Source organism: Trichechus manatus, unplaced genomic scaffold, assembly GCF_000243295.1.
Source record: "Trichechus manatus latirostris isolate Lorelei unplaced genomic scaffold, TriManLat1.0 scaffold00040, whole genome shotgun sequence".
Classification (NCBI taxonomy): Eukaryota; Metazoa; Chordata; class Mammalia; order Sirenia; family Trichechidae; genus Trichechus; species Trichechus manatus.
The window spans coordinates 1,909,675-1,937,066 of NW_004443976.1; the positions used below are offsets into that span (position 1 = coordinate 1,909,675).

Here is a 27,392-nt window from a genome sequence, read left to right on the forward strand (position 1 = left end):
TTCCCTATCAGGTACTTCTAGAGCATTTTCTTCCACAGGAGAGTCATCTGGTGTTTTAATTTGGACACCTACTGGAACCATCCTGTCCTGTTTTTGTAAATGTTTTGATATTGTTTGCTGTTTTGGGGGCATTCAGTAGTTATTTCTCTCATTTATTGACTGTAGATTTGTTTGTTTCGTCCCTTTTTTTAAAAAAAAATTTGAGTATGTCTGAGCAGGCAGACTCCGTGCTCTTTGTTGTTTGCTCGTTTGTGTGCTCAATACTTTTCACCTCCTTCTCCAACTGGCAGGTTCAGTCACTGAGATATGGTACAGCAGGGCAGGTCTAGCTGAAGAGGAGCCACTGGGATGGGTTGTTTGTGGCACTCACTACAGCCACCCAGGCGGGTCAGTTATCAGTGCTGGGCAGGTTCCAGTAGGCCGTGCCTGCACTGCTTGGTGGTGTGATGTCAAGCGCATGGTGCAGGTAGGCAGGATGCAGCCGAGAGATGGTTACATGTGGAGCTAAGCTGGATATGGGAGAGAGGAGAGAGGAACAGGAGCAAAAAAAAATACAAAGAAACAAAAAAGAATGCTAGGGGAGCTTGCCGTTGGAATGGAGAGATGACAGACAATGAAATGGAGAAAACCAGAAAGGGGAAGAGGAAGAAAAGAAAAGAATGAACAAATAAAAATCAGAAAGGTTAAAGAACCGCAAAGTTCCCAGGGATCCCACCGATGCAGCTATGAGGTCTGGGGAAGTCGCTCTCAGGTGTTGCAGCAGATCCTGGCCAGAAGGCGCAGAGTCATACAACGCCTGGTATTCAGGGATCAGAAAGAGAAGAAGATATAGAGAGACGAGCAACTGAGCAATGAAGAAAGACAAAAGGGAAAAAGAGGGAAAACAAAACAAAACAAAACAAAACAAAAAGAACAAGAAAGGCCTCCCCAAAAAACAGAAAAAGAAAACAAAAAAAAACCAACAAATAAAGAAATGTCCTCAGGGATCCCTCCGCACGTCTGTGGAAGCTGAAGGGAAGTTCCTTGCCACACAGCTCCGCCTGGCCAGAAACGGCTCCCAACTCAAGAAAAGGAAAAGAAAACAAACAAACAATTCAAAATGAACAAATGAACAAAAGTCCCGGGATTCCACCAGCGCGGTAGCCCAGACTGGGAAGCAGCTCCACACTCGAATGGAGCTAATACGACGCTGAGGAACAAGCAAAGATGGCGCACGGAGCCAGGCACTTGAGTGAAAGGAGGGGGAGGTGGCGAGAGGCAAGTGAGAAATCAAAAGAAGCAGAAAAAAAAAGCAACACTAGCAGCCAACAAATGGCACTCAGAGAGCCAGCCAGTGCGGGCTGGTGTTTCTGGACAAGAGACTGTGTCCACAGGAAGCAGAGGAGGCCGAGTGTCAGTGAAGAAGGGTAGAGAGTGGGAAAGCATATATCACAAATTGCCAGTGCTCTGCAGCCCCTCAGGAAGAAGCAAAGATGGCGCACGGAGCCAGGCACTTGAGTGAAAGGAGGGGGAGGTGGCGAGAGGCAAGTGAGAAATCAAAAGAAGCAGAAAAAAAAAGCAACACTAGCAGCCAACAAATGGCACCCAGAGAGCTGCCCTCTTGAGTGTGTGGAATCCAAGCAGCCGGCGCCTCCCAGTCAAGAGACTGTGGCTGCGGGAAGCAGAGAAACAAATGAACAAAAGCCCCGGGATCCCACCAGCACGGCAGCCCAGGCTGGGAAGCAGCTGCACACTCCAATGGAGCCCCACAGCCCCTCAGGAAGAAGCAAAGATGGTGCTCGGAGCCAGGCACTCAAGCAAAAGGAGGGGGAGGCGGCGAGAGGCAAGCAAGAAATCAAAAGAAGCAGGGGAAAAAAAAAAAGCAACACCAGCAGCCAACAAATGGCACTCAGAGAGCCAGCCAATGTGGACTGGTGTTTCTGGACAAGAGACTGTGTCCGCGGGAAGCAGAGGAGGCCGAGTGTGGGTGAAGGAGGGTGGAGAGTGGGAAAGCTTATATCAAAAATTGCTGGCGCTCTGGAACCCCTCAGGAAGAAGCAAAGATGGCGCACGGAGCCAGGCACTTGAGTGAAAGGAGGGGGAGGTGGTGAGAGGCAAGCGAGAAATCAAAAGAAGCAGAAAAAAAAAGCAACACTAGCAGCCAACAAATGGCACCCAGAGAGCCGCCCGCGTGGGTGTTGATTTTTATATCTTGATCTTGTATCCTACAACTTGTTAAACTTGTGTATTAGCTCTTACAGTTGGTTTATTTTATTTTATTTTTTGGTGTGGATTCTTTTAGATTTTCTATATATAAGATCATTTTTTGTCGTCTGCAAACAGAACTATCCTTTACTTGTTTCTTTTTAATGTCTTTTATTTATTTCTCTTGACTGATTTCCCCGGCTAAAACTTCCAGTATAATGTTGAATAGAAGTGGTGAGAGCAGACATCCTTGTTCTTATTCCTGATCTTATGGGAAAAGTATCTAGTCTTTCAACATTAAGTATAATGGTAGCTGTGAGATTTTCATAGATGCCTTTTATCAGGTTGAGGAAATTCCCTTCTATTCCTAGTTTGTCGAGTGTTTTTTATCATGAAAAAGTATTGGATTTTGCAAAAAGCTTTTTATGCATCTATTGAGATGATTGTGTGGTTTTTGCTTTTTATTCTATTATATGGTGTATACATTAATTGATTTTTGGATGTCAAAATCAATTTTGCATTCCTGGGATCAATCCCACTTGGTGTATACTCTTTTTTATACTTTTGAATTCAGCCTGCTAGCATTTTGTTGAAGATTTTTGTATTTATATTCATAAAATATATTGGTCTGTAGTTTTTTTTTCTTGTGATGCCTTTGTCTGTCTGGCTGCCTTTGGTATCATGGTAATGTTGACCTCATAGCTTTTGTAAGAGTTCGAGAAAGATTGGCATTAATTGTTTAAACCTTTTGTAGTATTCACCAGTGAAGCCCTGTGGTCCTAAAATTTTCATTGTTGTAAGTTTTTTGATTACTAACTCATTCTCTTTACTTGTTACAGGTTTGTTCAGAATTTCTATTTCCTCTTGAATCAGCTTAATAGTTTGTATGTTTCTAGGAATTTGTCCATTTCATCTAGGCTATTTAACTTGTTAGTATGCAGTTGTTCATTATATTCTGTTATAATCCTTTATATATCTTTGTGAGGTCAATAGTAATGTTCTCTGTTTCATTCCTGATTTTAGTAACTTGAATTCCCTCTCTTTTATTCTTCAACAGTCTAGTTAAATGTTTGTCAACTTGTCTAGCTAAAGGTTTGTTGGTCTCTTCAAATAACCAACTTTTGATTTTGATTTTCTATATTGTTTTTCCAGTCTCTATTTCACTTATTTCCAGTCTTTGTTATTTCTTTCCTTATACTTGGTTTAGATTAGTTAATCAGTTACTTTGTTTTTTCTAGTTTCTTAAGGTGATAGGTTATTGCTTGGAGAGATTTCTTCTGTTTTTAAGGTAGGCATTTGAAGTAAATTTACCTCTGATTACTGTTTTTACTACATCCCATAAGTTTTGGTATGTTGTGTTTTCATTTCAAAGTATTTTATAATTTACCTTTTATGTTTTCTATGACATAATGATTATTTAGGAGTGTGTTGTTTTATTTTCACATATTTATGAATTTCCCAAATTTTCATCTGTTATCAATTCTAACTTAATTCCGTATTGGCCAGAAAACATACTTTTTATGATTTCAATCTTTCAAATTTATTGAGACTTGTTTTGTGGCTCAATATGTGGTCTATCCTGGAGAATGTTTCATGTGCACTGGAGAAGAATGTGTATTCTGCTCTTGTTGAGTGGAGTGTTCTGTATATGTCTGTTAGGTCTAGTTAGTTTATAATGTTGTTCATGTCTTCTATTTCCTTGCTGATCTCTGTCTAATTGTTCTGTTCATTATTTAAAGGGAGTGTTAAAACCCCAACTATGATGGTTGAATTGTCTATGTCTCCCTTAATACTGTCAGCTTTTGCTTCAAATATTGTGGGGCTCTGTTGTTGGGTACATATGTATTTATAATTGTTATATCTTCTTGACAGATTCACACCCTTTTACCATTATATAATGTCTTTTTTGTCTCTAGTGACAATTTTGTCTAAAAGTCTATTTTGTTTGATATCAGTATAACTGTTCCAGCTCTCCTTTGGTTACTGTTAGAATGGAATATCTTTCCATTCTTTTACTTTCAACCTATTTGTGTCTTTGAATCTAAAGTGAGTCTCTTGTCAATAACATATAGTTGGATCATTTTTTTTAAATCCATTCTTCCAATCTCTGCCTTTTAATTGAAGAGTTTAATCAATTTATATTTAATGTAATTCCTGGTAAAGAAAGTACTTCTTCTGCTATTTTGCTATTTGTTTTCCATGTATTTTATGTCTTCTCTTTTTTTGTTCCTCGATTCCTACATTTATACCTTTTTTGTGTGTTTGATTTTTCTAGTGCACCATGTTGATTCTTTCTTAATTTCCTTGTCTATATATTTCTTTATTTTCTTAGTGGTTACCATGGAGATGATAATTAACATATATTAATATAGGGTTGCTATAACTTGACAGCAGTGGTTTGTTGTTGTTTGTTGTAGTTTGAATTGATACCAACTTAGCTTCAATAGCACAGATTATTTCTGCTCCTGTCCAGTTCTGCCCCCTCCTTTTATATTGTTGTCACAAATTAAATCTTTTTTACATTGTGTGCCCATCAACACAGATTTATAATTATTGCTTTATAAATGTTTAACAATGTTGCATTTTAAGTGAGTTAGGAAAAAAGGAGTTACAAACAAAAAAATACATTTATAGTATCTTTTATATTTACCTACGTAGTTACCTTTACTGATATTCTTTATTTCTTCATGTGGATTAGAGTTCCTATCTAGTATCCTTTCATTTCAGTCTGAAGGACTCAAAGTAGCATTTCTTATAGCGCAGGCCAGGTAGTGATGAATTCTCTTAGTTTTTGTTTATCTGGGGGTGTCTTAATTTCTCCTTCATTTTTAAAAGATAGTTTTGCTAGTTATAGAATTTTTGGTTGACAGTTTTTTTCTTTCACTGTTTGAATATGTCATCCCACTTCCTTCTCGCCTCCATGGTTTATAATGAGAAATAAGCTATTAATCTTTTTAAGGGTCCTTTGTACATGACAAGCTGCTTCTCTCTTATTGCTTTAAAGATTTTCTCTTTGCCCTTAGCTTTTGACAGTTTGATTATGATGTATTTATGTGTGGATTTCTTTGAGTTTATCCTACTTGTAGTTCTTTGAACTTCTTGGATATGTATATTAATGTTTATCATCAAATTTGGACATTTTCAGCCATTATTTCTTCAAATAGTCTTTGTTCCCTTTCTCTCCTTTCTGGGACTCCCATTATAAGAATGCTCATTCACTTTACAGTATCCCACAGGTCTCTAAGGCTCTGCTCAATTTTATTCATTATTTTTCTTTCTGTTCCTCCTACTAGATAATCTCAATTGACCTCCCTTCAAGTTCGATGAAACTTCTGCCTGCTTGAATCTTCTGTTGAAACCCCTATTGTGACATTTATTTCAGTTGTAATACTTTTCAACTCCAGAATTTCTATTTGGATCCTTTTATAATTTCTAACTATTTATTGATATTGATATTCTCTATTTGGTGAAATATTGTTCTCATACTTTAGTTTTTTGGACAATATTTCCTTTAGACCTTTGAAAATATTTATAATATCTGATTTAAAATCTTTGTCTAGAAGCCCAACCACTGGACTTGCTTAGGAACAATTTCTACTGATTCCTTTTTTCTCTGTGTATGGGTCATACTTTCTAGTTTCTTTGTATACCTCATTATTTCATGTTGAAACATGGGCATTTTGGATATTACAATATGGCAACTCTAAAAATCATATACTGCCTCTCCCCAGTGTTTCTTGTTGCTGCTGCTTGTCATAGTTTTTATTGTTTTTTTAGTGATTTTTCTGAAAAATTCTGTAAAATCCCTGTTCTGTTAGCTTGGTGGTGAGCTAATGACTAGACTGAGATTTCCTTGAACACCTGGAACCAAAATATCTCCCTAGTCTTTGCCTAGGGTCTCTGTGTGCCTGTTGAGGCAAGCTTTCAACAGTCAGCCAGGCAGTTTACTACTCTGCCTTGGCCTTCTCTTTCTGTTTTCACAGAGCTTCGAGGTGAGCCAGGGCTGAGAGCTTAGCACCTCCATGGTCTCTCCTGAGTATGTGCACAGCCCTGCACATGCACATGACCATTTAGATTCCCAGGAATATGTCTGAGCTTTCCAAAACTGTATGGACATTTGATTTCCCAATCTTTCCTCCCAAGCTTTTTGGATAGTGTATTGTTCTACCCAAACTGATATCTTTTGCCTCAAGCAGCAGTGATTAAAACATTTGCCTATAAGTGTTTTCAGCAAATGTCCTCCAAGTAGCAGCTTTAGCACTAGATGAGTTCCTAGTCGGATGAACAAATAAAGACAAGTTTTTTTAGCCAGCCTACCAGGCACCCAACAGAAAGATCAAATATTTCTTTGTAAATGAGATGTGTTCTTGGGCAGTTATTTTTATGGCTACCACTGGGCTGGGAAGCAGGGAATGGGACTAGTGTCAGTTAAAATCCCACAAAGCTCCCTGTTATTACTAAGATTCAGCCATTTTTATTGAGTAAGTGTTTCCTGTGTCACTGTAAGCTTTTGGTTGGTAATTTCCAGAGTCCCAGAAAAGTTGATTCTGATAGTTTTTGCCAGATTTTTTGTTGCTTTTATGGAGGGGAGGAATTTTAGAGTGCCTTACTCTGCCATTTTCACTGATGTCACTCTCTGCCATGTCTTTTGAGGAAGAAGGAACATAGAAGGAGACAAATGATTTATTCATAGGACAGAGATAAAAACTGAAAGGAGACTGGGCTATGCTAAGATCATAATAACCACCATTGTGCAAGGCGCTGGACTAATTTTTTTTTTTATTGTGCTTTAGGTGAAAGTTTACAGCTCAAGTTAATTTATCACACAGAAATTTATACACATATAGTTACATGACATTAGTTGCAATCACTACAATGTGACAGTACACTCCCCCTTTCCACCCTGAGTTTCTTGTGTTCATTCAACCAGTTCCTGTCCCTTCCTGCCTTCTCATCCTGCCTCCGGGCAGGAGCCGTCCATTTGGTCTTGAGTATCTGATTGAACTAAGAAGCACACTCCTCACGAGTATTATTTTCTGTTTTAGAGTCCAGTCTAATCTTTGTCTGAAGAGTGAGCTTTGGGAATGATTGTAGTTCTGGATTAACAGAGTATCCAGGGGCCATAGTTTTGGGGATTCCTCCTGTCTCTGTCAGACCATTAAGTCTGGTCTTTTTACGTGAATTTGAGTTTTGCTCCATGCTTTTCTCCCACTTTATCAGACTCTCTGTTGTGTTCCCTGTCAGAGTGGTCATTGGTGGTAGCTGGGCACCATCTAGTTCTTCTGGTCTCAGGCTGATGGAGTCTCTGGTTTATGTGGTCCTTTTGTCTCTTGGGCTAATATTTTCCTTGTATCTTTGGTGTTCTCCATTCTCCTTTGCTCCGAGTAGGTTGGGACCAATTGATATATCTTACATGGCCACTAACAAGCTTTTCAAACCCCAGACACTACTCACCAAAGTGGGATGCAGAAAATTTTCTTAATAAATTTTGTTATGCCAGTTAACCTAGATGTTCTCTGAAACTATGGTCCCCAGGCCCCAGCCCCAGCTACTTTGTCCCTCAAAGTGCTTGAATGTTTTCAGGAAACTTCTTAGCTTTTGCTTTGGTCCATTTGTGCCGCCTTCCCCTGTATTCTGTATTGCCCTTCCCTTCACTGAAGATGATCCTCATCTACTATCTCATTAGTGAATTTCCCTCCCTAAACCTCCCCACCCTCACAATCATCACAGAATGCTTTCTTCTGTGTTTAAACCTTTTCTTGAGTTCTTATAATAGTGGTCTCATACAATATTTGTCCTTTTGTGATTGATTTATTTCACTCAGCATAATACCCTCCAGATTAATCCATGTTGTGAGATCTTTTGCACATTCATCGTTGTTCTTTATCGTTGTGTAGTATTCCATTGTGTGAATATACTATAATTTGTTTATCCATTCATCTGTTGATGGAGACCTAGGTTGTCTCCATCTTTTTGCTATCATGAACAGTGCTGCAATGAACATGGGTGTGCATATGTCTATTCGTGTGATGGCTCTTATTTCTCTAGGATATATTCCAAGGAGCAGGATTGCTGGATCTTATGGTACTTCTATTTCTAGCTTTTTAAGGAAGCACCAAATCATTTGCCAAAGTGATTGTACCATTTTACATTCCCACCAGCAGTGCATAAGTGTTTCAGTCTCTCCACAACCTCTCCAAGATTTATTATTTTGTGTTTTTTGGATTAGTGCCATCCTTGTTGGGGTGAGATGGTATCTCATTTTAGTTTTGATTTGCATTTTTCTAATGGCTAATGATTGTAAGCATTTCCTCATGTATCTGTTAGCCACCTGAATGTCTTCTCTGGTGAAGTGTCTGTTCATATCCTTTGCCCATTTTTTAATTGGGTTATTTGTCTTTTTGTTGTAGAGGTGTTACAGTATCATGTAGATTTTAGAGATTAGATCCTTATCGGATATGTCACAGCCACATTTTTTTCCCAGTCTGTAGTTGTCTTTTTTCTCTTTTGGTGAATTCTTTTGATGAGCATACGTGTTTGATTTTTAGGAGCTCCCAGTTATCTAGTTTCTCTTCTGGTGTTTGTGCCTTGTTAGTTATGGTTTGAATACTATTATGCCATATATTATGGCTCCTAGCATTGTCCCTATTTTTTCTTCCATGATGCTTGTGTTTTGAGGTTTTATATTTAGGTCTTTGATCCATTTTGAGTTAGTTTTTGTGCATGGTGTGAGGTATGGGTCTTGTTTCATTTTTTTGCCGATGAATATCCAGTTATGCCAGCACCATTTGTTAAAGAGACTGTCTTTTCCCCCATTTAACCAACTTTAGCCCTTTATCAAATATCAGCTGCTCATAGGTGGAGAATTTACGTCTGAGTTCACAGTTCTTTTCCATTGGTCTATGCATCTGTTGTACCAGTACCAGGCTGTTTTGACTACCGTGGCAGTATAATAGGTTCCAAAACAAGGTAGTGTGAGGCCTCCCACTTTGTTCTTCTTCTTCAGTAATGCTTTACTTATCCAGGGTCTCTTCCTTTTCTATATGAAGTTGGTGATTTGTTTCTTTATCTCATTAAAAAATGCCTTTGGAATTTGGATTGGTATTGTATTGTATCTGTGGATCGCTTTGGGTAGAATTGACATTTTCACAATATTGAGTCTTCCTATCCATGAGGATCATATGTTTTCCCACTTACGCAAGTCTCTTTTGGTTTCTTGCAGTAGTGTCTTGTAGTTTTCTTTGTATAGGTCTTTTATGTCTCTGGTTAGATTTATTCCTAAGTATTTTATCTTCTTGGGGGCTATTGTAAATGGTATTGATTTGTTGATTTCCCTTTCAAAGTTCTCTTTGTTGGTATAGAGGAATCCAACTGATTTTTGTATGTTTATCTTATATCCTGATACTTTGCTGAAATCTTCTATTCCAGTAGTTTTCTTGTGGATTCTTTGGGGTTTTCTGTGTATAAGATCATATCATCTGCAAACAGGGATACTTTTACTTCTTCTTTACCAGTTTGGATGCCCTTTATTTCTTTTTCTTGCCTTATTGCTCTGGCTAGGACCTCCAGGACAATGTTGAATAAGAGTGGTGATAAAGGGCATCCTTGTCATCCCTGTTCTCATGGGGAATGCTTTCAGACTCTCTCCATTTGGAATGATATTGGCTGTTGGCTTTGTATAAATGCCCTTTATTATGTTAAGAAATTTCCCTTCTATTCCTATTTTGCTGAGAGTTTTTATCATGGATGGTGTTGGACTTTGTCAAATGCCTTTTCTGCATCGATTGATAGGGTTATGTGGTTCTTATCTTTTGTTTTATTTATGTGATTGATTACATTGATTGTTTTTATAAAGTTGAACCATCCATGCATAGCTGGTATGAATTCCACTTGGTCATGATAAATTATTTTTTTGATATGTTGTTGAATTCAATTGGCTAGAATTTTGTTGAGGATTTTTGCGTCTATGTTCATAAGTGGTACTGGTCTGTAATATTCTTTTTTTGTGGTATCTTTACCTGGCTTTGGTATCAGGGTTATGCTGGCTTCATAGAATGAGTTCAGGAGTATTTCTTCCTCTTCTATGCTTTGAAATACTTTTAGTAGTATTGGTGTTAACTCTTCTCTGAAAGTTTGGTAGAGTTTTCCAGTGAAGCCATCAGAACATTGGCTTCTTTTTTGTTGGGAATTTTGTTTTTATTACCTCTTCAGTCTCTTCTTTTGTTATGGGTTTATTTAGTTTTTCTACCTCGGTTTCTGTTAATTTAGGTAGTGTCTTAGTCATCTAGTCCTGCCATAACAGAAATACTACAAGTGGATGGCTTTAACAAAGAGAAATTTATTTCTTAACAGTAAAGTAGGCTAAAAGTCCAAATTCAGGGCGTCAGCTCCAGGGAAAGGCTTTCTCCATCTGTCAGCCTTCTCATCAATGTTCCCTTGGACTAGGGGCTTCTCCGCACAAGGACCTCGGGTTCTCAGGACACGTTCTGCTCCTGGCACTGCTTTCATGGTGGTATGAGGTCCCCCTGTCTCTCTGCTCACCTCTCTCCTTTATATCTCAAGCGACTGCCTCAGGACACAATCCAATCTTGCAGATTGGGTCCTACCTCACTAACACAACTGCCACGCATGCTCCCTCATTAACATCACAGAGGCAGGATTCACAACATACAGGAAAATGACACAATACCAGGAATTATGGCCCAGCCAAATTGATACACACATTTTTTTGGGGGGACACAATTCAATCCATGACAGGTAGGTAGTTTGTTTCTAGAAATTTGTCCACTTCCTCTAGGTTTTCAAATTTGTTGGTGTACAATTTTTCATAGTATTCCATTATGATCCTTTTAATTTCAGTTGGGTCTGTTGTGATATCGCCCATCTCATTTCTTATTCGGGTTATTTGCTTCCTTTCCTGTTTTTCTCTTGTCAGTTTGGCCAATGGTTTATCAATTTTGTTGATCTTTTCAAAGAACGAGCTTTTGGTCTTGTTATCTCTTTCAATTGTTTTTCTATTCTGTATTTCATTTATTTTTGCCCTAAGCTATATTATTTGCTTTCATCTGGTGCCCAAGGGCTTCTTTTGCTACTCTCTTTCTATTTCTTCAAGTTATAGGGTTAATGTTTTGATTCGGGCCCTTTCTTCTTTTTGGATGCATGCATTTATTGCTATAAATTGACCTCTGAGCACTGCTTTTGCTGTGTCCTAAAGGTTCTGGTAGGATGTGTTTTCATTCTCATTTGATTCTATGGATTTCTTTATTCTGTCCTTGATTTCTTCTATCCCAGTAGTTTTTGAGCAAGGTGTTGTCCAGTTTCCATGTGTTTGATTTTTTTTTCCTTGCTGTTTCTGTTACTGATTTCTACTTTTAAGGCTTTATGGTCAGAAAAGATGCTTTGTAATATTTTGATGTTTTGATTCTGTTAAGGCTTGCTTTATGGCCTAATATGTGGTCTATTCTGGAGAATGTTCCATGTGCATTGGAAAAGAATGTATACTTGACTGCCGTTGGGTGGAGTATACGTGTCTATGAGGTCAATTTGATTGATTGTGGCATTTAGATCTTTTGTGTCTTTTTGAGTTTCTTTCTAGATGTTCTGTCCTTCACTGAAAGTGGTGTGTTGAAGTCTCCTCCTATTATTGTGGGATTGTCTATTCCTGTTTTCAATGCTGTTAGAGTTTGTTTTATGTATTTTGGAGCCCTGTCATTGGGTGCATATATATTTATTATAGTTATGTCCTCCTGGTGTACTGACCCTTTAATCATTATATAGTGTCCTTCCTTATCCTTTGTGGTGGATTTTGCTTTAAAGTCTGTTAGAGATTAATATTGCCACTTGTGCTGTTTTTTGGTTGTTGTTTGCTTGATATATTTTTTCCATCCTTTGAGTTTTTGTTTCTTTGTGTCTTTGAGTCTAAGTTGTGTCTCTTGTAAGCAGCATATAGATGGATTGTGTGTTTTTTTATCCATTCTGCCACTCTCTGTCTCTTTATTGGTGCATTTAGTCCATTTATATTCAGTGCAATTATTGGTAGGTATGAGTTTACTGCTGTCATTTTGATTTTTTTGAGGGGGGGCTGTTGGCAGTTTCTTTGTTCCACTTAATTTTCTGTGCTGAGTCATTTTTCTTTATGTATTTTCTTTTCATCTTTTTCATTATTGTTGATTTTGTGTTTGTTGAGTCTTTATGTTTTTCTCCTTTTTTATTTTAATGGGTAGATTTGTTAGTTTCCTTTGTGATTACCTAAAAATTTATCTCTATTTTTCTAAGTTTAAAACAATCTTTTATTTATTGATATCACCTTAACTTCTTCTCCATATAGAAGTTCTATGACTACACTACTTATTCCCTCTTTTTTGTTTTAATGTCATCATTTACATGTTGACTTCTCTGTTTCCTTATTTTCATTGTTTTAGCTTTGACTTATTTTTGTGACTTCCCTATCTGAGTTGATATCTGATTGTTCTGTCCTGTGTTGTAGTGTTGGGTTGTTGTCTGATATTGTTGTTTCTCTAGTTGGAGGACTCCCTTTAATATTTCTTGTAATTTTGGTTTGGTTTTTACAAATTCCCTTAACTTCCATTTATCTAGAAATGTCCTAATTTTGCCATCACATTTGAGATACAGTTTTGCTGGATATATAATTCTTGGCTGGCAATTTTTTTTTCTTCAAGGCTTTATATATGTCATCCCATTGCCTTCTTGCTGCATGGTTTCTGCTGAGTAGTCAGAGCTTAGTCTTATTGACGCCTTTGTAGGTGACTTTTCATTTATTCTAGCCGCTCTTAAGAGTCTATCTTTATTTTTGGGTTTGGCAAGCTTGATTATAATATGTCCTGGTGACTTTCTTTTGGAATCTATACTGTGTGGGGTTCGATGAGCTTCTTGCATAGATATGTTCTCATCTTTCATGATGTCAGGGAAGTTTTCTGCCAGCAAATCTTCAACAGTTCTCTCTGTATTTTCTGTTGTCCCCCTGTTCTGGTACTCCAATCATTCGTAAGTTTTTCCTCTAGATAGTGTCCCACATAATTCTTAGAGTTTCTTTATTTTTTAAAATTCTTTACTCTGTTTTTTCCTCATATAAATTGGCATCATGAGATTTATCTTCAATCTCACTAATTCTGACGTCCATTGCCTCAATTCTCTCCTATGACCCTCTATTGGGTTGTGTAATTCTGAAATTTTATTGTTAATCTTTTGGATTTCTATTTGCTGTCTCTCCATAGTTCCTAGAAGCCTGTTAAATTTGCTCTTCTGCTGTTGTATTATTTTCCTGAATTCCTCTGTTGCTTCGTTTGTGTGTTCCTTGGCTTGCTCTGAGTTTTGTTTGATCTACTTCCTGATATCTTGAAGAGCTCTGGATATGAACCTTTGGAATTCTAACTCCAGTAATTCCAAGACCTTTTCTTCCCCTGGAAGGTTTCCTGGTTCTTTGTTTTGGTCTCTTGCTGGAGCCATCTTGACCTGCTTCTTTACGTGAGTTGATATTGACTGTTTTCTCTGAGCCATCAGTAAGTTATTATTTATTATATGTTTTCTTATTGTGTCCTAGCTTCTTGTTTTGATGTGCCCAAGTAGGCTGGGCATGTGAGCTACTCTGGTTATTGGCATCTTTGAAGCTCTCATGTTTTGTCACCAGGTGGTTAGAGCAGCTACTAGGTGTGTGAGTCCCAGAGTCTTTTCACTTTTCTTGTGAGGATTCAGCTCAGGTGACCAGGTTTTTGGTCACTGATTGTGTGTTGCAGGTGCTCCCCTACAGTCCTAGATGGGCAGGACTGTGTAAGGGTGTTTGGAGCAGGCACAAGTATCTGACTACAGTAGGGGGCTATATGCTGAGTAAGGCAGGGAGCTGATGGCTGCTCCTGAGTGCCTTGGTGGAAGGCGTGTGTCTCTCCCCTAGAGCATGTGGGTAGATTGGTTTTGTAGCCAGACTTTGGGCACCTAATGCTGTTGGCTGTAAGGACTGGGAGGCATCACTTATTCTTGGACGCCTGTCGTGGGTGGTTAGATGTAATGGGTGAAACTGCCAGCCCTTGGGCCCCTGATGTGGGTAAGTGAAGACCCTATTTGATAGGGAAGTGTCAAATGTCACAAATCTGCAACTCCCTCTTGGCTGCTGCAGTTGAAAATAGGCTTCAGGTATATGCCCTGTGGTTCTATGCTAATGAGGGTCTATGTTGTTGAATCGGCCCACACAGGTCTAGGCAGAGGTGAAGGGTGTTAGATGTCAGTGGGCCCCTTATGCCAGTGCCTGCCCTGAGTTCTCAGTTAGGGGGTGTGGTGATTTTTTGAAGCCGTGAGACTGGTTTTGGTGGTGATAGTCCTGAGTTCCCAGCTTAGGGGGCATGGTGGTTGTTGAATACTGTGGGACTGGTGTCAGGACAGAGTGGGGAGGGGGGGGGGTGAGGGGAAAGTGGCACTTCTTCTCTGTGAAAGTCCCAGAGGGGGAGGGGTTATTTTGACCCTGCACGGTAGGTTAGATTCTTGCTCTTAACTTTCACAGATCCAAACGCCACTTCTCCTCAGCTCTGGAGGCTTGTGCAGACTCTCTGTTGCCCAGTCCCTCCCGGCATGGTGAAATGCATCCTGAGTGCTACTGCTTGCCTCAGCCCACATGTGCCACCTGACCCAGCCTGCGGGGTGCCAGCTATCTCATGAATGGCACTTCTTCACTGCTTCTGAACTGTCTCTCTCCCCCTGCTGCTCAGTTCGACTCCTCAACTTTGTCCTCGATGATCAGAGTTCCTAGATTGTCATATATAATCAAATCACTTGTTTTTTCAGGTCTTTCTTTTAAGAGGGACCACAGGAAGTGTCTGACTATTCCGCCATCTTGGCACCTCCTCTTAATTTTTTTTTACATGCATTAATTAATTCAATACTTACAGCAACCCTGTGGGGCAGAATTACTACCCCCTTTTTACAGAGGATGGAGCCTGGTGGTGCAGTGAGTTAAAATCTTGGCTGTTAACCAAAATGTCGGCAGTTTGAATCCACCAGCTGCTCCTTGGAAACCCTATGGGGCAGTTCTACTCTGCCTTATAGGGTCGCTATGAGTTGGAATTGACGCGACAGCAATGGGTTTGGTTTGGCTTTGGCTTTTTACAGAGGAGGAAACTGAGGATTGAGAAGTTAAGTTTCTTTGTCAAGGTTATAAGGCCAGTAATTGGTAGAGTCAAGTTTTGATCCCAGGTTTTCTGATGCCAAAGCTTGTGTTTTTAATCACTAGGCTATAATAATATAGACTGAACTACCAAATGTCACGGGAATCTATGAGACGTATAAGCCCAACTCAGTAAGATCAAAAGAGGTATACAAAGAGGCAAACCCTACTACCACAGGACATCTGTCCCAGTGCTGGATTACCCGATAGGCAGACTAAGATATGCTTGGGGTACCATGAAGCTATTTCCATCTTGCAAAGAAAATTGAACTTTGTTGGACTTTCTTATACTTAGGTTTTAGGCTAGTATGATTTATTTATTTATTTATGAATCATGTGAGAAGGATCTCAAGCCATAATGGCTTCCTTGCTGTTTTTTGAACATGCTGAGCAGGCAGACTCCTGCTTTCCAAGGCCATTGTTATTTGTTTTGTTGGTGGTTGGAGCCTTGGAAAGTCTTGTCTGGGCCTGGGATATGACCAAGGCTAAGGTAAAATTGTATAGGATGGATGACATTCTTTTAACACACTATAGCAATGACCAGGCTCTGACAACATGAGCAGACAGTCACTTTTTCAACCAATATTTACAAAAGGATGGCTATTGGCTAGGCACTGTGCAAGATACTGGGCATGCAATGATGAATAAGACATGGGCTGTACCCAAGAGACTCTGACAGCATACCTAAAGTTTGTGTATATTGTGTTGGGATGGAGTGTGGGGAGATGGTTTTATGGACAAAACAGCATGTAAACTAGGCCATGGATGGACTTGAATGGGTAGAGATGGGGAAAGATCAATGGACTCGCTTTGTATACAGGCTGTAACACATTGCTGGTATCAGATTCAACTTTGCAGTGCCATTACCAGGAATAGGGTAATTATACTTTTTAGACTTCCATACTCCACATATCCAGAGTCCAACTTGGACCCGGTTGTTTTAGGGAGGATTTTTTGGAAGTATCTACCTAGATCTTCTCCTATCCTCTCCCTTTTCCTGCTGGTCATTACAAAGGAACAGTCATATGTTTCAATTATCCTGGGTCCACTTTTCCTTAAGGATGTTTCTGTGGAAAGAATGGGAAACCACTAATTTAAGATCAAAAAAGAAGATGTTCGAATACTAGGTTTTTGCTTGATATAATGGTAACAATTCCTCCTCTGGTTTATTTCTGTTTTACATAATATTACTATTTTAAAAAGAAAAATAAATAATTCTCATCATGACTTTTGTAGAAGGAATCAAATTGCAAAAGAAAAAACATTATGATGTGTATTTCAGACAAAACACAATCTGACATAAGTCTTTTTGCTTTGCTACCTTGTGGCACCATGATCAAGAAGAATAACGATAGAATGGGAAGAGGTAGTATAGCTACATCTTAAAGGCTGATAATTTATATCTGGAACTACCACATGATGGTAAATATCACTTCAGTTGCCACCACTGCCTCCCAGCCATACACAAAATACTCCAAACTACAAACAAACCCAAGTAGTTTACCAGAAGACAGGTACTAACTGTTGCTCTCTTCTCTTCCAGGGAGGTGCTCCATGTGTCCCTTATTTTCCTCCGTGTCATTAGTGCCTGTGCAGATGGCAAGATCCGCATTTACAATTTCTTAAACGGGAACTGCCTAAAGGTGATGAAAGCCAATGGCAGAGGTGACCCTGTGCTGTCCTTCTTTATTCAGGGAAACAGGTGGGTGGTAGGTATGGAGGTCAGAACTGTGAGCAATTCTGTTTTGGATGATTTTTTTTCTCCTCTGGGACACTAGCTGTGGATTTGCTGAGAGTAGGAAAGAGTTGGCAGACCACCCTCTGATTTGGGCTGTAGTGGAGGAATACTTTTATGGGGGACTAATTTGGCTCACTTGTCTATGCCAAGAAATTTGGAAGACAGCTACCAGGTCAACCGACTAGAAGAGATCCATATTTATGCCTATTCCAAACAAAGGTGATTCAACCAAATGTGGAAATTATCATTAATATCATTAATGATATCGTTAATATCACGCACAAGTAAAGTTTTGCTGAGGATCATTCAAAAGCGGCTACAGCAGTATATTGACAGGGAACTGCCAGAGGTTCAAGCTGGATTCAGAGGAGGACGTGGAGTGAGGGATGTCATTGCTGATGTCAGATGGATCCTGGCTGAAAGCAGAGAATACCAGAAAGATGTTTACCTGTGTTTTATTGACTATGAAAAGGCATTCAACTCTGGATCATAACAAATTATGGATAACATTGTGAAGAATGGGAATTCCAGAACACTTAATTGTGCTCATGAGGAACCTGTACCTAGACCAAGAGGCAGTCATTCGAACAGAACAAGGGGATACTGTGTGTTTAAAGTCAGGAAAGGTGTGTGTCAGGGTTGTATCCTTTCACCATACTTATTCAGTCTGTATGCTAAGCAAATAATCTAAGAAGCTGGACTATATGAAGAAGAACGTGGCATCAGGATTGGAGGAAGACTCATTAACAACCTGCTATATGCAGATGACACAACCTTGCTTGCTCAAAGTGAAGAGGACTTGAAGCACTTACTGATGAAGATCAAAGACTACAGCCTTCATTGTGAATTACACTACAATATAAAGAAAACAAAAATCCTCACAACTCCACATATAAGCAACCTCATAATAAATGGAGAAAAGATTGAAGTTGTCAAGGATTTCATTTTACTTGGATCCACAATCAACACCCATGAAAGTAGCAATCAAGAAATCAAATGACGCATTGCACTGGGCAATTGTGCTACAAGAGACCTCTTTAAAGTGTTAAAAAACAAAAGTGTTACCTTGAAGACTACCGTGCACCTGACCGAAGCCATGGTTTTTCAATCACCTCATATGCATGTGAAAGCTGGACAATGAATAAGAAAGACCAAAAGAGAATTGATGCCTTTGAATTGTGGTGTTGGTGAAGAATATTGAATATACCATGGACTGCCAAAAGAACCAACAAATCTATCTTGGAAGAAGTACAGCCAGAATGTTCCTTAGAGACTATGTCTCACATACTTTGGACATGTTATCAGGAGGGATCAATCCCTGGAGAAAGACATCATGCTTGGTAAAGTAGAGGGTCAGCAAAAAAGAGGAAGATCCTCAATGAGAATGGCTGCAGCAATGGGCTCAATCATAACAACGATGGTGAGGATGCCACAGGACCAAGCAGTGTCTGTGAGTAGGAACTGACTCAATGGCACCTAACAACAACAACAACAACAGATTTGGCTTTGCACAAAACTTAGCAGTCAGAGTTCATTTTGACTCTTAATTTGTTCTGGATATTTGGCCAAATCAGGCATTTTTTGGGGGGCAATAAAGTGGGGCATCGTGTTTTGCTACATCCCTGCATGGTGCAAATGGTTAAACATACTCGGTTGGCAGTTCGAGTCCACCCAGAGGTGCCTTGGAAGAAAGGCCTAATGATCTACTTCTGAAAAATCAGTGATTGAAAACCCTATGAAGCACAGTTCTATTCTGACACATATGGAGATGCCATGAATCAGAGTTAACTTGATGACAACTGATTTTGATGGTTTGCTGCAAGGACCATTGTTCTGCAAACGTGCAGTACCTGCTTGCTTTTGAGCATGCGTTCAGTGGCCTGAGACCTCCACCAGCTGTCTCCAGTGTCCCACTTCTGATGCAGAGACTTAAAGGAGGGTGGAGGATTAGCAGTAGCAAGGGTTCCAGTGGGAGAGAACTGAGCAAGTGAGTTCAGAAACGAGTACAATGACTGAACTCATTGTATATTGCACTGTGCTTGTTATATGCTAGTTTTAAGGTGATATATGTGAAAATACAATGGGCTCAAGCATAACAACGATTGTGAGGATGGCACAGGACTGAGCAGTGTTTCGTTCTGTAGTACTGCTTGGGTCACTGAGTCAGAACTGACTCGACGGCACTTAACAACAATAACGTGAAAAATAACTAAATAGAATTAACTTATAAATTCTACCACAGACTCAATCGAAACATCACGTAATCTCCCTGAGCTGTATTGCCTCCCATTAAATGAAACTTTATTAATACTATTTACTATGTTAAAAGGGAAGAGAGTAATAAGGCTCAATAAATTAGCTGTGACATTTTTATGATTCACAACATCCAAAAGATAAGAGAGATGATTTCCTTTTGACTTGAGTAAAAATAAGCCCAAGAGAGATTTCTTATTGGAATGATTCCCCGAATTCCATCCCAACTTTTCCAACCAAAACACTCACTTTCATACAAACGTTATGCCATCAGTTAAAGTCTTAAAATTATAGCGTTTTGGAGCAGAAAGGAACCTACACATATGGTTCCAAGGTCTTGTTTATAGTTATAGTAGACCTTGACACAGAGGAGAAAGCCGCTCTCTTTGTGAATGGGGGTAGGAGGTAGTGCTGGGCTGCCAACTTCGGAAGTGCTTTCTCTACAAAGGCATAAAAGTGGGGATGAGAGAAGATAGAAATCATCCTGTTTTATATAAAGTACAAATGTTCTGTCGAAACCTGAAGTATGGACAGAGACACTGGAGGAGGGTGGGCTGGGGGTCAGTGAAGGGGGAGGCCTCCACGTCATCCCTGTCACAGTGATAGAAACATTGGGTTTCAATGCTGTACTTGAAAACAGTACATTTCAAGATGTAAGAGCTGTGGCTGCTAACTAAAAGGTTGGCAGTTCGAATCCACCAGCTACTCCTTGGAAAGCCTATGGGGCAGTTCTACTCTGTCCTATATGGTTGCTATGAGTCGGAGTTGGCTCGACAGCAATGGGTTTTATGTGCAGGGTGGAGTCTCTGGGTGGTGCAAAATGGCAGTCAGAAGTTTGGAAGTTCAAATCCACCCAGAGGCACCTTGGAAGAAAGGCTTGGCTATCTTCTTCTGAGATATAAGCCACTGAAAACCCTGTGGAGCAGAGTTTAAAGAAAATAGCTACAGTGCTAACCGCCCCTGCTGTGAGACTGCGGCCTTTCACCACTTCAGACCCTCCAATACCCTATCCTGCCCTGTTTATGTGGTCACTACTGGACACTGTTCCCTTGGCCTAAGGATAAGATGGAACAGTAATTGAAATGCATATTTTGGAGGCTGGGCAGTGGTGGCCTCCACATTCCTTTTGTGAGAAATCTTGTTATTTTGGTTGCAGGATGGTGATCAACACGGAGAGCAATATTATCATGTTCCAGTTTGAGAATATAAAGTGGCAGTACTCTCAGGATCGAGTGAAACAAAAGAAGAACAAGGATAAAGAGGAGGAAAAGGAAGACAATAGTCTTGCTGATGCTGTCTCTAAGTCTAGTATTCAGGCTCACAGCCTAAGGGACTCTGCATCCAGTAAACAAATTGTGGGCCAGGAGGCTTTATCCAGTAAACCTCACAGGTCTCGTGTTCTCCTGAAGGCAGCCATGTTATCTACAGGTAAAAGAGTTAAGTCCCAGGCAATTTCAGTGGTAACCAGTAGAGTAGATGATGTGTGTCAGGACTGGTTTCTTTGTGGGATATTTTGGCCAATGCGTGGTTTCCTGATGATATAAGTTCTAACCTTTCAGGAAAGTGGAAGCCATTCTCTTTGATCTACCAAACAATCTGGTAGAGAGGTAAAGCAAATATCCTGATTTTCAAGGCCTAGGATTTCAAACTTATTAAAATTTTTGTACAGTAGATAAGACTAGCCCTCAACATCTGCCATTAAACAAAATACAAACAACCAGAAAAAAGAAAAAAAGCAAAAAACCCAAACATATAGTACATAACTGTTTCCCTAGGACAAAGATTAGAAGTTAATATAAGAGGCAGAGCCAACGTGGCGCTATAGACAGAAGCACCATGCCATCCCTCTGCAGCAAACTCGTTGCCGTTGAGTCGATTCCGACTCATAGCAACCCTATAAAACAGAGTAGAACTGCCCCTTAGTTTCCAAGAAGCGCCCGGTGGGTTCGAACTGCTGACCTTTGGTTTAGCAGCCCTAGCTCTTAACCTCTATGCCACCAGGATTTCCCTCTGCAGCAAAGACCCTAAAAAACTAACTAAAACAGATACAAACATCAATCCTGGAACCCTAAGCATCAAATGAAGGGATAAAGAATTAGATCAAACACTGAATGGAAAAAGAAACTGAAGGAAAACAGAGAAAGAGGAGAGATACAGAATGGAGGTCCCCTTCCAACTAACATGGCACAGGGTCGCCATCTTGGAGCACAGCCATCAATCACCCTAGAAGGGGAGTATGGGAAGGCAACTTCACGGAGTTCCCAACAGGAGACAGAGGACCTGGTGACCAGAGAAACGTGCTTTCCCACCCTTCATCCTTCTGCCCCATATGCCACCTTCACCCTTTCCTGCCGGGCCATGCCACGCTGCCTTGGCTAGTGTGCCAGTGGTCTGCCACCAGCCCAGGTCTGCCCCGCCCCCACCCACTGATTCCCGCTCTGCCCTTATTTTTTCTTTCTTCCTCCCTCCCACCAGCTCAATACCCTGCCTTTACCCCTTCCTTCTGGGCCACACCACTGTGGCTAGAGAGCCACCAACCCACCACCACCCCAGGTCTACCCCTCCTCCACCCACCGGCTCCCACTATGCCATTTTTTTCATCTCTTTTTCTCTTTCCTCCTTTCCTTTTTCACTCCCATTTAGTCTTATATGCTATCTCCTTCCCTTCCCATTGGGCCACACCACACCACCACAGATAGAGAGCCACTGGCCCACAGCCACCCTAGGTCCACCCTGCCCCCACCTACTGGCTCCCACCATGTCATTTTTTATTTTCTTTTTTTTCCTTCTTCCTTTTCTTTCTCCCTCCCTCCTAGCCTCATATGCCACCTTCCCCCTACTTCCTGCTGGGCTGCACTGTACCACTAAGGATAGAGAACCACTGGCCTGCTGCTGACCCAGGTCGGCCCTGCCCACACTAGTCGGTTTCCACTGTGCTGCCATATTCATTTCCTTTCTCTTCTTTCTTTTCTGTCTTGCTCCCATCGAGCCCTGCACATCACCTCCTCTCCCTTCCAAATGGCCCTGGATCTTCCCTGCCCCCACTTACCGGCCCCCACCATGCCACCAGTTTTTTTATTTAATTTTTTTCTTTTCTCTTTCTTTTGTTTCTCCCTCCCACCTAGCCCCATACACCACCTCACCCCCGGCTGCCTGACCCCGCCATCCCACCATGGCTAGAGAGCCACTGGTCACTGCTATCCCAGGTCCACTCTGCCCCCACCCACTGGTTCCTGCTGTGCCATTTTTTTCTCTTTCTTCTTTTTCTTTCTCCCTCCCACCTAGCCCTGTATGCCACCTCCACCCCTTCCTGCTGGCCACTGCTGCACTGCCGCAGCTACAGAACCACTGGCACACCAACCAGCTGCCGCCCCGGGTCTGCACCGTCTACACCTGCCGGCACCTTCTGCACCACCATTTTTTCTCTTCTCTTTCTTCTTTTTCTTTCTCCCTCCCTCCTAGCCCTGTACGCAACCTCCCCCTGTCCTGTCATACCCTACTGCACTGCTGTGGCTAGAGAGCTACTGGCACTCCAGCCTGCCACTGCCCTAGGTCCACCCCATCCCTACCCATGGCCCTCAACATGCCGCCATTTTATTTTCCTTTTTTATCTTTTTTTCCTCACTCCCACCTAGCCCAGTACGTCACCTCCCCTCCCTTCCCACCAGCCCTGGGTCTGCAGCACTCCCACTTTCCAGATTTCACTGTGTCACTGTTTTTTCCTCTTTTCTTTTTTTTTCCTTCTTGCTTTTCTTTCTCCCTCCTACCTAGCACTGTACGGTACCTCTCCCCACTTCCTGCTGGCCCCTGGTGTGCCACTGCTTATAGAGTCCCCACTTGCTGGCCTCAATGGTGCCACTATTTATTTTATTTTTTCATTTTTCTTTCTTTGTTTCCTTTCTGTATCCCCCCTAGCCCTGTACACCACCTACCCCATTTCTGCCAGCCCCCATATCTGCCCCACCACCCCTCTGGCTATACTTTTTTTTCTTTCTCTCTCTTTTCTTTTCTCTCCCCCAGACCTAGCTGTGCCACCCCAGCTAGAGTGTCCTTGGTGCTTAGGCCTGCCACTGCACCAAGCCCTCACTGCCTCTCCCCTCCCACCACTCGACCAGCTACTGAACAGTGGGAATCGAGCTTGTACCCCTCCCTGTCTGACATACATGCCTATTTGGTGAAGAGCTTTGAATGCTCCCTCACCTGCTGGACCAACATCAGGAAGAAGACAGCACCTGTCCAGTCCACCCTCAGGCACCTCACCAAACCAGTGTACAGTGAAGCAGGATTGCCCTGCCTGCTGCTGCCCTGCCTAACTGGATAAGGTGGTGAGAGCTATCATGTCCACAGACAAGCAAGCAGCAAACAATGTCTGGCCCACCCACCCTGACATATCAAAACTAAACAAAGAAGCAGGACAAGACAAATGAACATACAATCAATCAATAAAGAAAATAATACCTTAATGTCTTGGAGACAGCAGACAATATCAAAACATATAAAAAAGGAAGACAAGATGGCTCCAACAAGGGAACAAAATAAAGAATCAGATGACGTTCTGGTACAAGAAAAGGCAGTGGAACTACCTGATATAGAATTCAAAGACTAATATTTAATGCCCTCCAAGAGATTTGGAAAGAGATCAAGGAAAACTCAGAAACAATCAAGGAAAAAATAGACAAAAATCATGGAAAACACAGACAAAACCAACAAAAAAATAGCCAAAATCAAGGACACTTACACAAACCATTAGAAGAATTCAAGAAAATAATACAAGAGCAAAATATCAAAATAAATAAACAATTAGGAATCATACAAAAACAGCAAGTAGAAATCCAAAAGATAAACAACAAAATTTCGGAAAGGGACAACTCAATAGAAGATTTTAGAGCAAATTTGAAACAGTAGAAGACAAACTCAGTGAGATTGAAGACAAATCCATGGACACCACTTTGTTTGAGGAAAAATAAGAGAAAACAATGAAGAAAACCTAACAATTATGTGGGACACAAGAGCAAAAATTTGCACATGATCGGAATTTGAAAACGGGAAGAAAATGGAAAACACAGAGAAGATTGTTGAAGATTTGCTGGCAGAAAACTTCCCAAATATCATGAAAGATGAAAAGCTGACCATCCAAGATGCTCAATGAACCACATAAAAGGATAGTCCCCAAAAGAAAGTCACCAAGACATATCATAATCACACTTGCAAAAACCAAAGACAAGGAAAGAATCCTGAGAGCAGCTCGAGGGGGGGAAAAAGTCACTCACAAAGGAGAAACAATAAGACTAAGCTCTGATTACTTGGCAGAAACTATTCAGGCAAGAAGGCAATGGGATGACATATATAAAACCTTGAAAGATAAAACTGCCAACCAAGAATAATATATCCTGAAAAACTCTCTCTCAGATATGATGGTGACATTAGGGCATTTACAGATAAACAGAAACTGAGGGAATTCATAAAAACTAAACCAAAATTACAAGAAATATTAAAGGGAGTCCTTTGGTTAAAGAACTGACAACATAAGACAGGAACCAGAGTCTAGGACACAGGACAGCATCAGCCAGAAACCAACCTTTATTACTGAGAGTTCTTTACCTCTCAATAATAAAACAAAGCTAAAAGACTTAAAACAGGGAAACAGAGATGTCAATCTGTAAATGACAACAATATGAAAACAATAAAAGGGGGAACAAACAGTGTAGGTACAGAACTTTCAAATGGAGAAGAAGTCAAGGTGATTCCAAGTAATAAAAGACTGGTTCAAACTTAGGAAGTCAAGGGCAAATTTCAAGGTAACCACAAAGAAAGTTAACAAACCTACTCATCAAAATAAAAAAGAAGAAAAACATAAAGCGTTAGTAAACACAAAATCTAGAATAATGGAAGGAAAGAAAACAAAATTCACAAACAAAAGGAATTCAGCACAGGAAAGTAAGAGGAACAAAGAAAATGTCAGCACCACAAAAAAAGGCACAACAATATGATAGCAATAAACTCATAACTATCGATAATCACACTGAATGTAAATGACTTAAATGTAAAGAGACAGAGAGTGGCAGAATGGATAAAAAACCACAACCCATCAATATGCTGTCTACAAGAGACACACCTTAGACACAAAGACATAAACATATTCTGAATCAAAGAATGGAAAAAATATATCAAGCCAACAATAAACAAAAAAGGGGAGGAGTGGCAATTCTAATCTCAGGTAAAATAAACTTTAAGGAAAAATCTACCATAAAAGACAAGGAAGGACTTTATATCATGATTAAAGGGACAGACCACCAAGAAGAAATAACCTTATTAAATATATACGGACCCAATGATAGGGCTTCAAAATACAAACTCTAAGATCACTGTGAAAAGAAATAGACAGTTCCAGAATAATAGTACGAGACTTCAACACGCTACTCTCGGGAAAGGACAGAACATCTAGGAAGAAACTCAACAAAGATATAGAAGATATAAAGGCAAACATAAACCAACCTGACCTCATAGATTTATACAGAACACTCCACCAAACAGCAGCAAAGTATACATTCTTTTCTAATGCACATGTAACATCCTCCAGAGTAGACCACATTTCAGTCCAGAAAGCAACCCTCAATAAAATCAAAATAATACAAAGGATTCTCTCTGATGACAATGCCATAAAAGTAGAAATCAATAACAGGAAGAACAAGGGAAAAAAATCAAATACATGGAAACTGAATAACACCTTGTTTAAAAACAACTGGGTAATAGAATTCAAAGAGGAAATCAAAAAATTCCTAGAATCCAATGAGAATGAAAACACATCATATCAAAATCTTTGGGACACAGCAAAGGCAGTGCTAAGAGGTCAAGTTATAGCAATAAATGCACACATCAAAATAGAAGAATGGACCAAAATCAAAATGTTAGCTTTACAACTTGAACAAATAGAAAGACAATGGCAAAAGAAGCCCACAGCCATCAGAAGAAAGGAAATAATAAAGATCAGAGCAGAAATAAATGATAGACAACAGAAACACAATGGAAAGGATCAACAGGACCAAAACTTGTTTCTTTGAGAAGTTCAACATAATTGACAAACCACTGGCCAAACTGACAAAAGAAAAACGGGAAAGGAAGCAAATAACCCAAATAAAAAAAATGAGATGGGGGCCATTACAACAAACCCAACCAAAATAAAAAGGATCATAACAGAATACTATGAAAAACTGTACTCCAACAAATTCTAGAACCTAGAAGAAATGGAAAAATTTCTTAAAACACATTACCTACCTAAACTAACACAAGGCTAGATAGAAAATCTCAACAGATCCATAACAAGAGGAGAGATGGAAGAGGTAATAAAAAATAAGCAAACAAACAAATAAATAAATAAAGCTCCCAACAACAAAAAAGCCCCGGCCCAGATGGCTTCACTGGAGAATTCTACCAAACACTCAGGGAAGAGTTCACATCAGTACTACTCAAACTATTTCAGAACATAGAAAAGGAAAGAATACTCCTGAATTCATTCTATGAAGCCAGCATAACCCTGATACCAAAGCCAGGTAAAGACACCCCCCAAAAAGAAAATTACAGACCAATATGTTTCATGAATATAGATGCAAAAGTTCTCAACAAAGTTCTAGCCAATAGAATTCAGCATCGTATCAAAAAAAAAATACACCATGACCAAGTGGGATTCATACCAGGTGTGCAAGGATGGTTCAACATTAGAAAATCAATCAGCATAATCTACCACATAAATAGAACAAAAGAAAAGAACCACATGATCATCTCAATTGATGGAGAAAAGGCATTTGATAAAGTCCAACACCCATTCCTGATAAAAACTCTCAATAAAATAGGAATAGAAGGGAAATTCCTCAACATAATAAAGGGCATCTATACAAAACCAACAGACAATATCATTCTCAATGGAGAAAGACTGAAAGCATTCTCCCTGAAAGTGGGAACAAGACAAGGATGCCCTTTATCACCACTTCTATTTAACATGGTGCTGGAAGTCCTAGCTATAGCAACAAGGCAAAAAAAAAAAAAAAA

General features: G+C 40.1%; 1 protein-coding gene across 1 annotated transcript in view; it reads left to right on the top strand.

Annotated features, from left to right (window-relative positions):
• LOC101348432 (F-box/WD repeat-containing protein 10) overlaps nucleotides 1–27,392 on the top strand; it is a 105,560-nt gene that overhangs the window by 69,517 nt on the left and 8,651 nt on the right. The window contains exons 18-19 of the mRNA XM_023730982.1: nucleotides 16,899–17,057; nucleotides 20,503–20,774. Of these exons, the coding sequence (XP_023586750.1) occupies nucleotides 16,899–17,057; nucleotides 20,503–20,774 (431 nt within the window). The remainder of the gene's footprint in view (nucleotides 1–16,898; nucleotides 17,058–20,502; nucleotides 20,775–27,392) is intronic.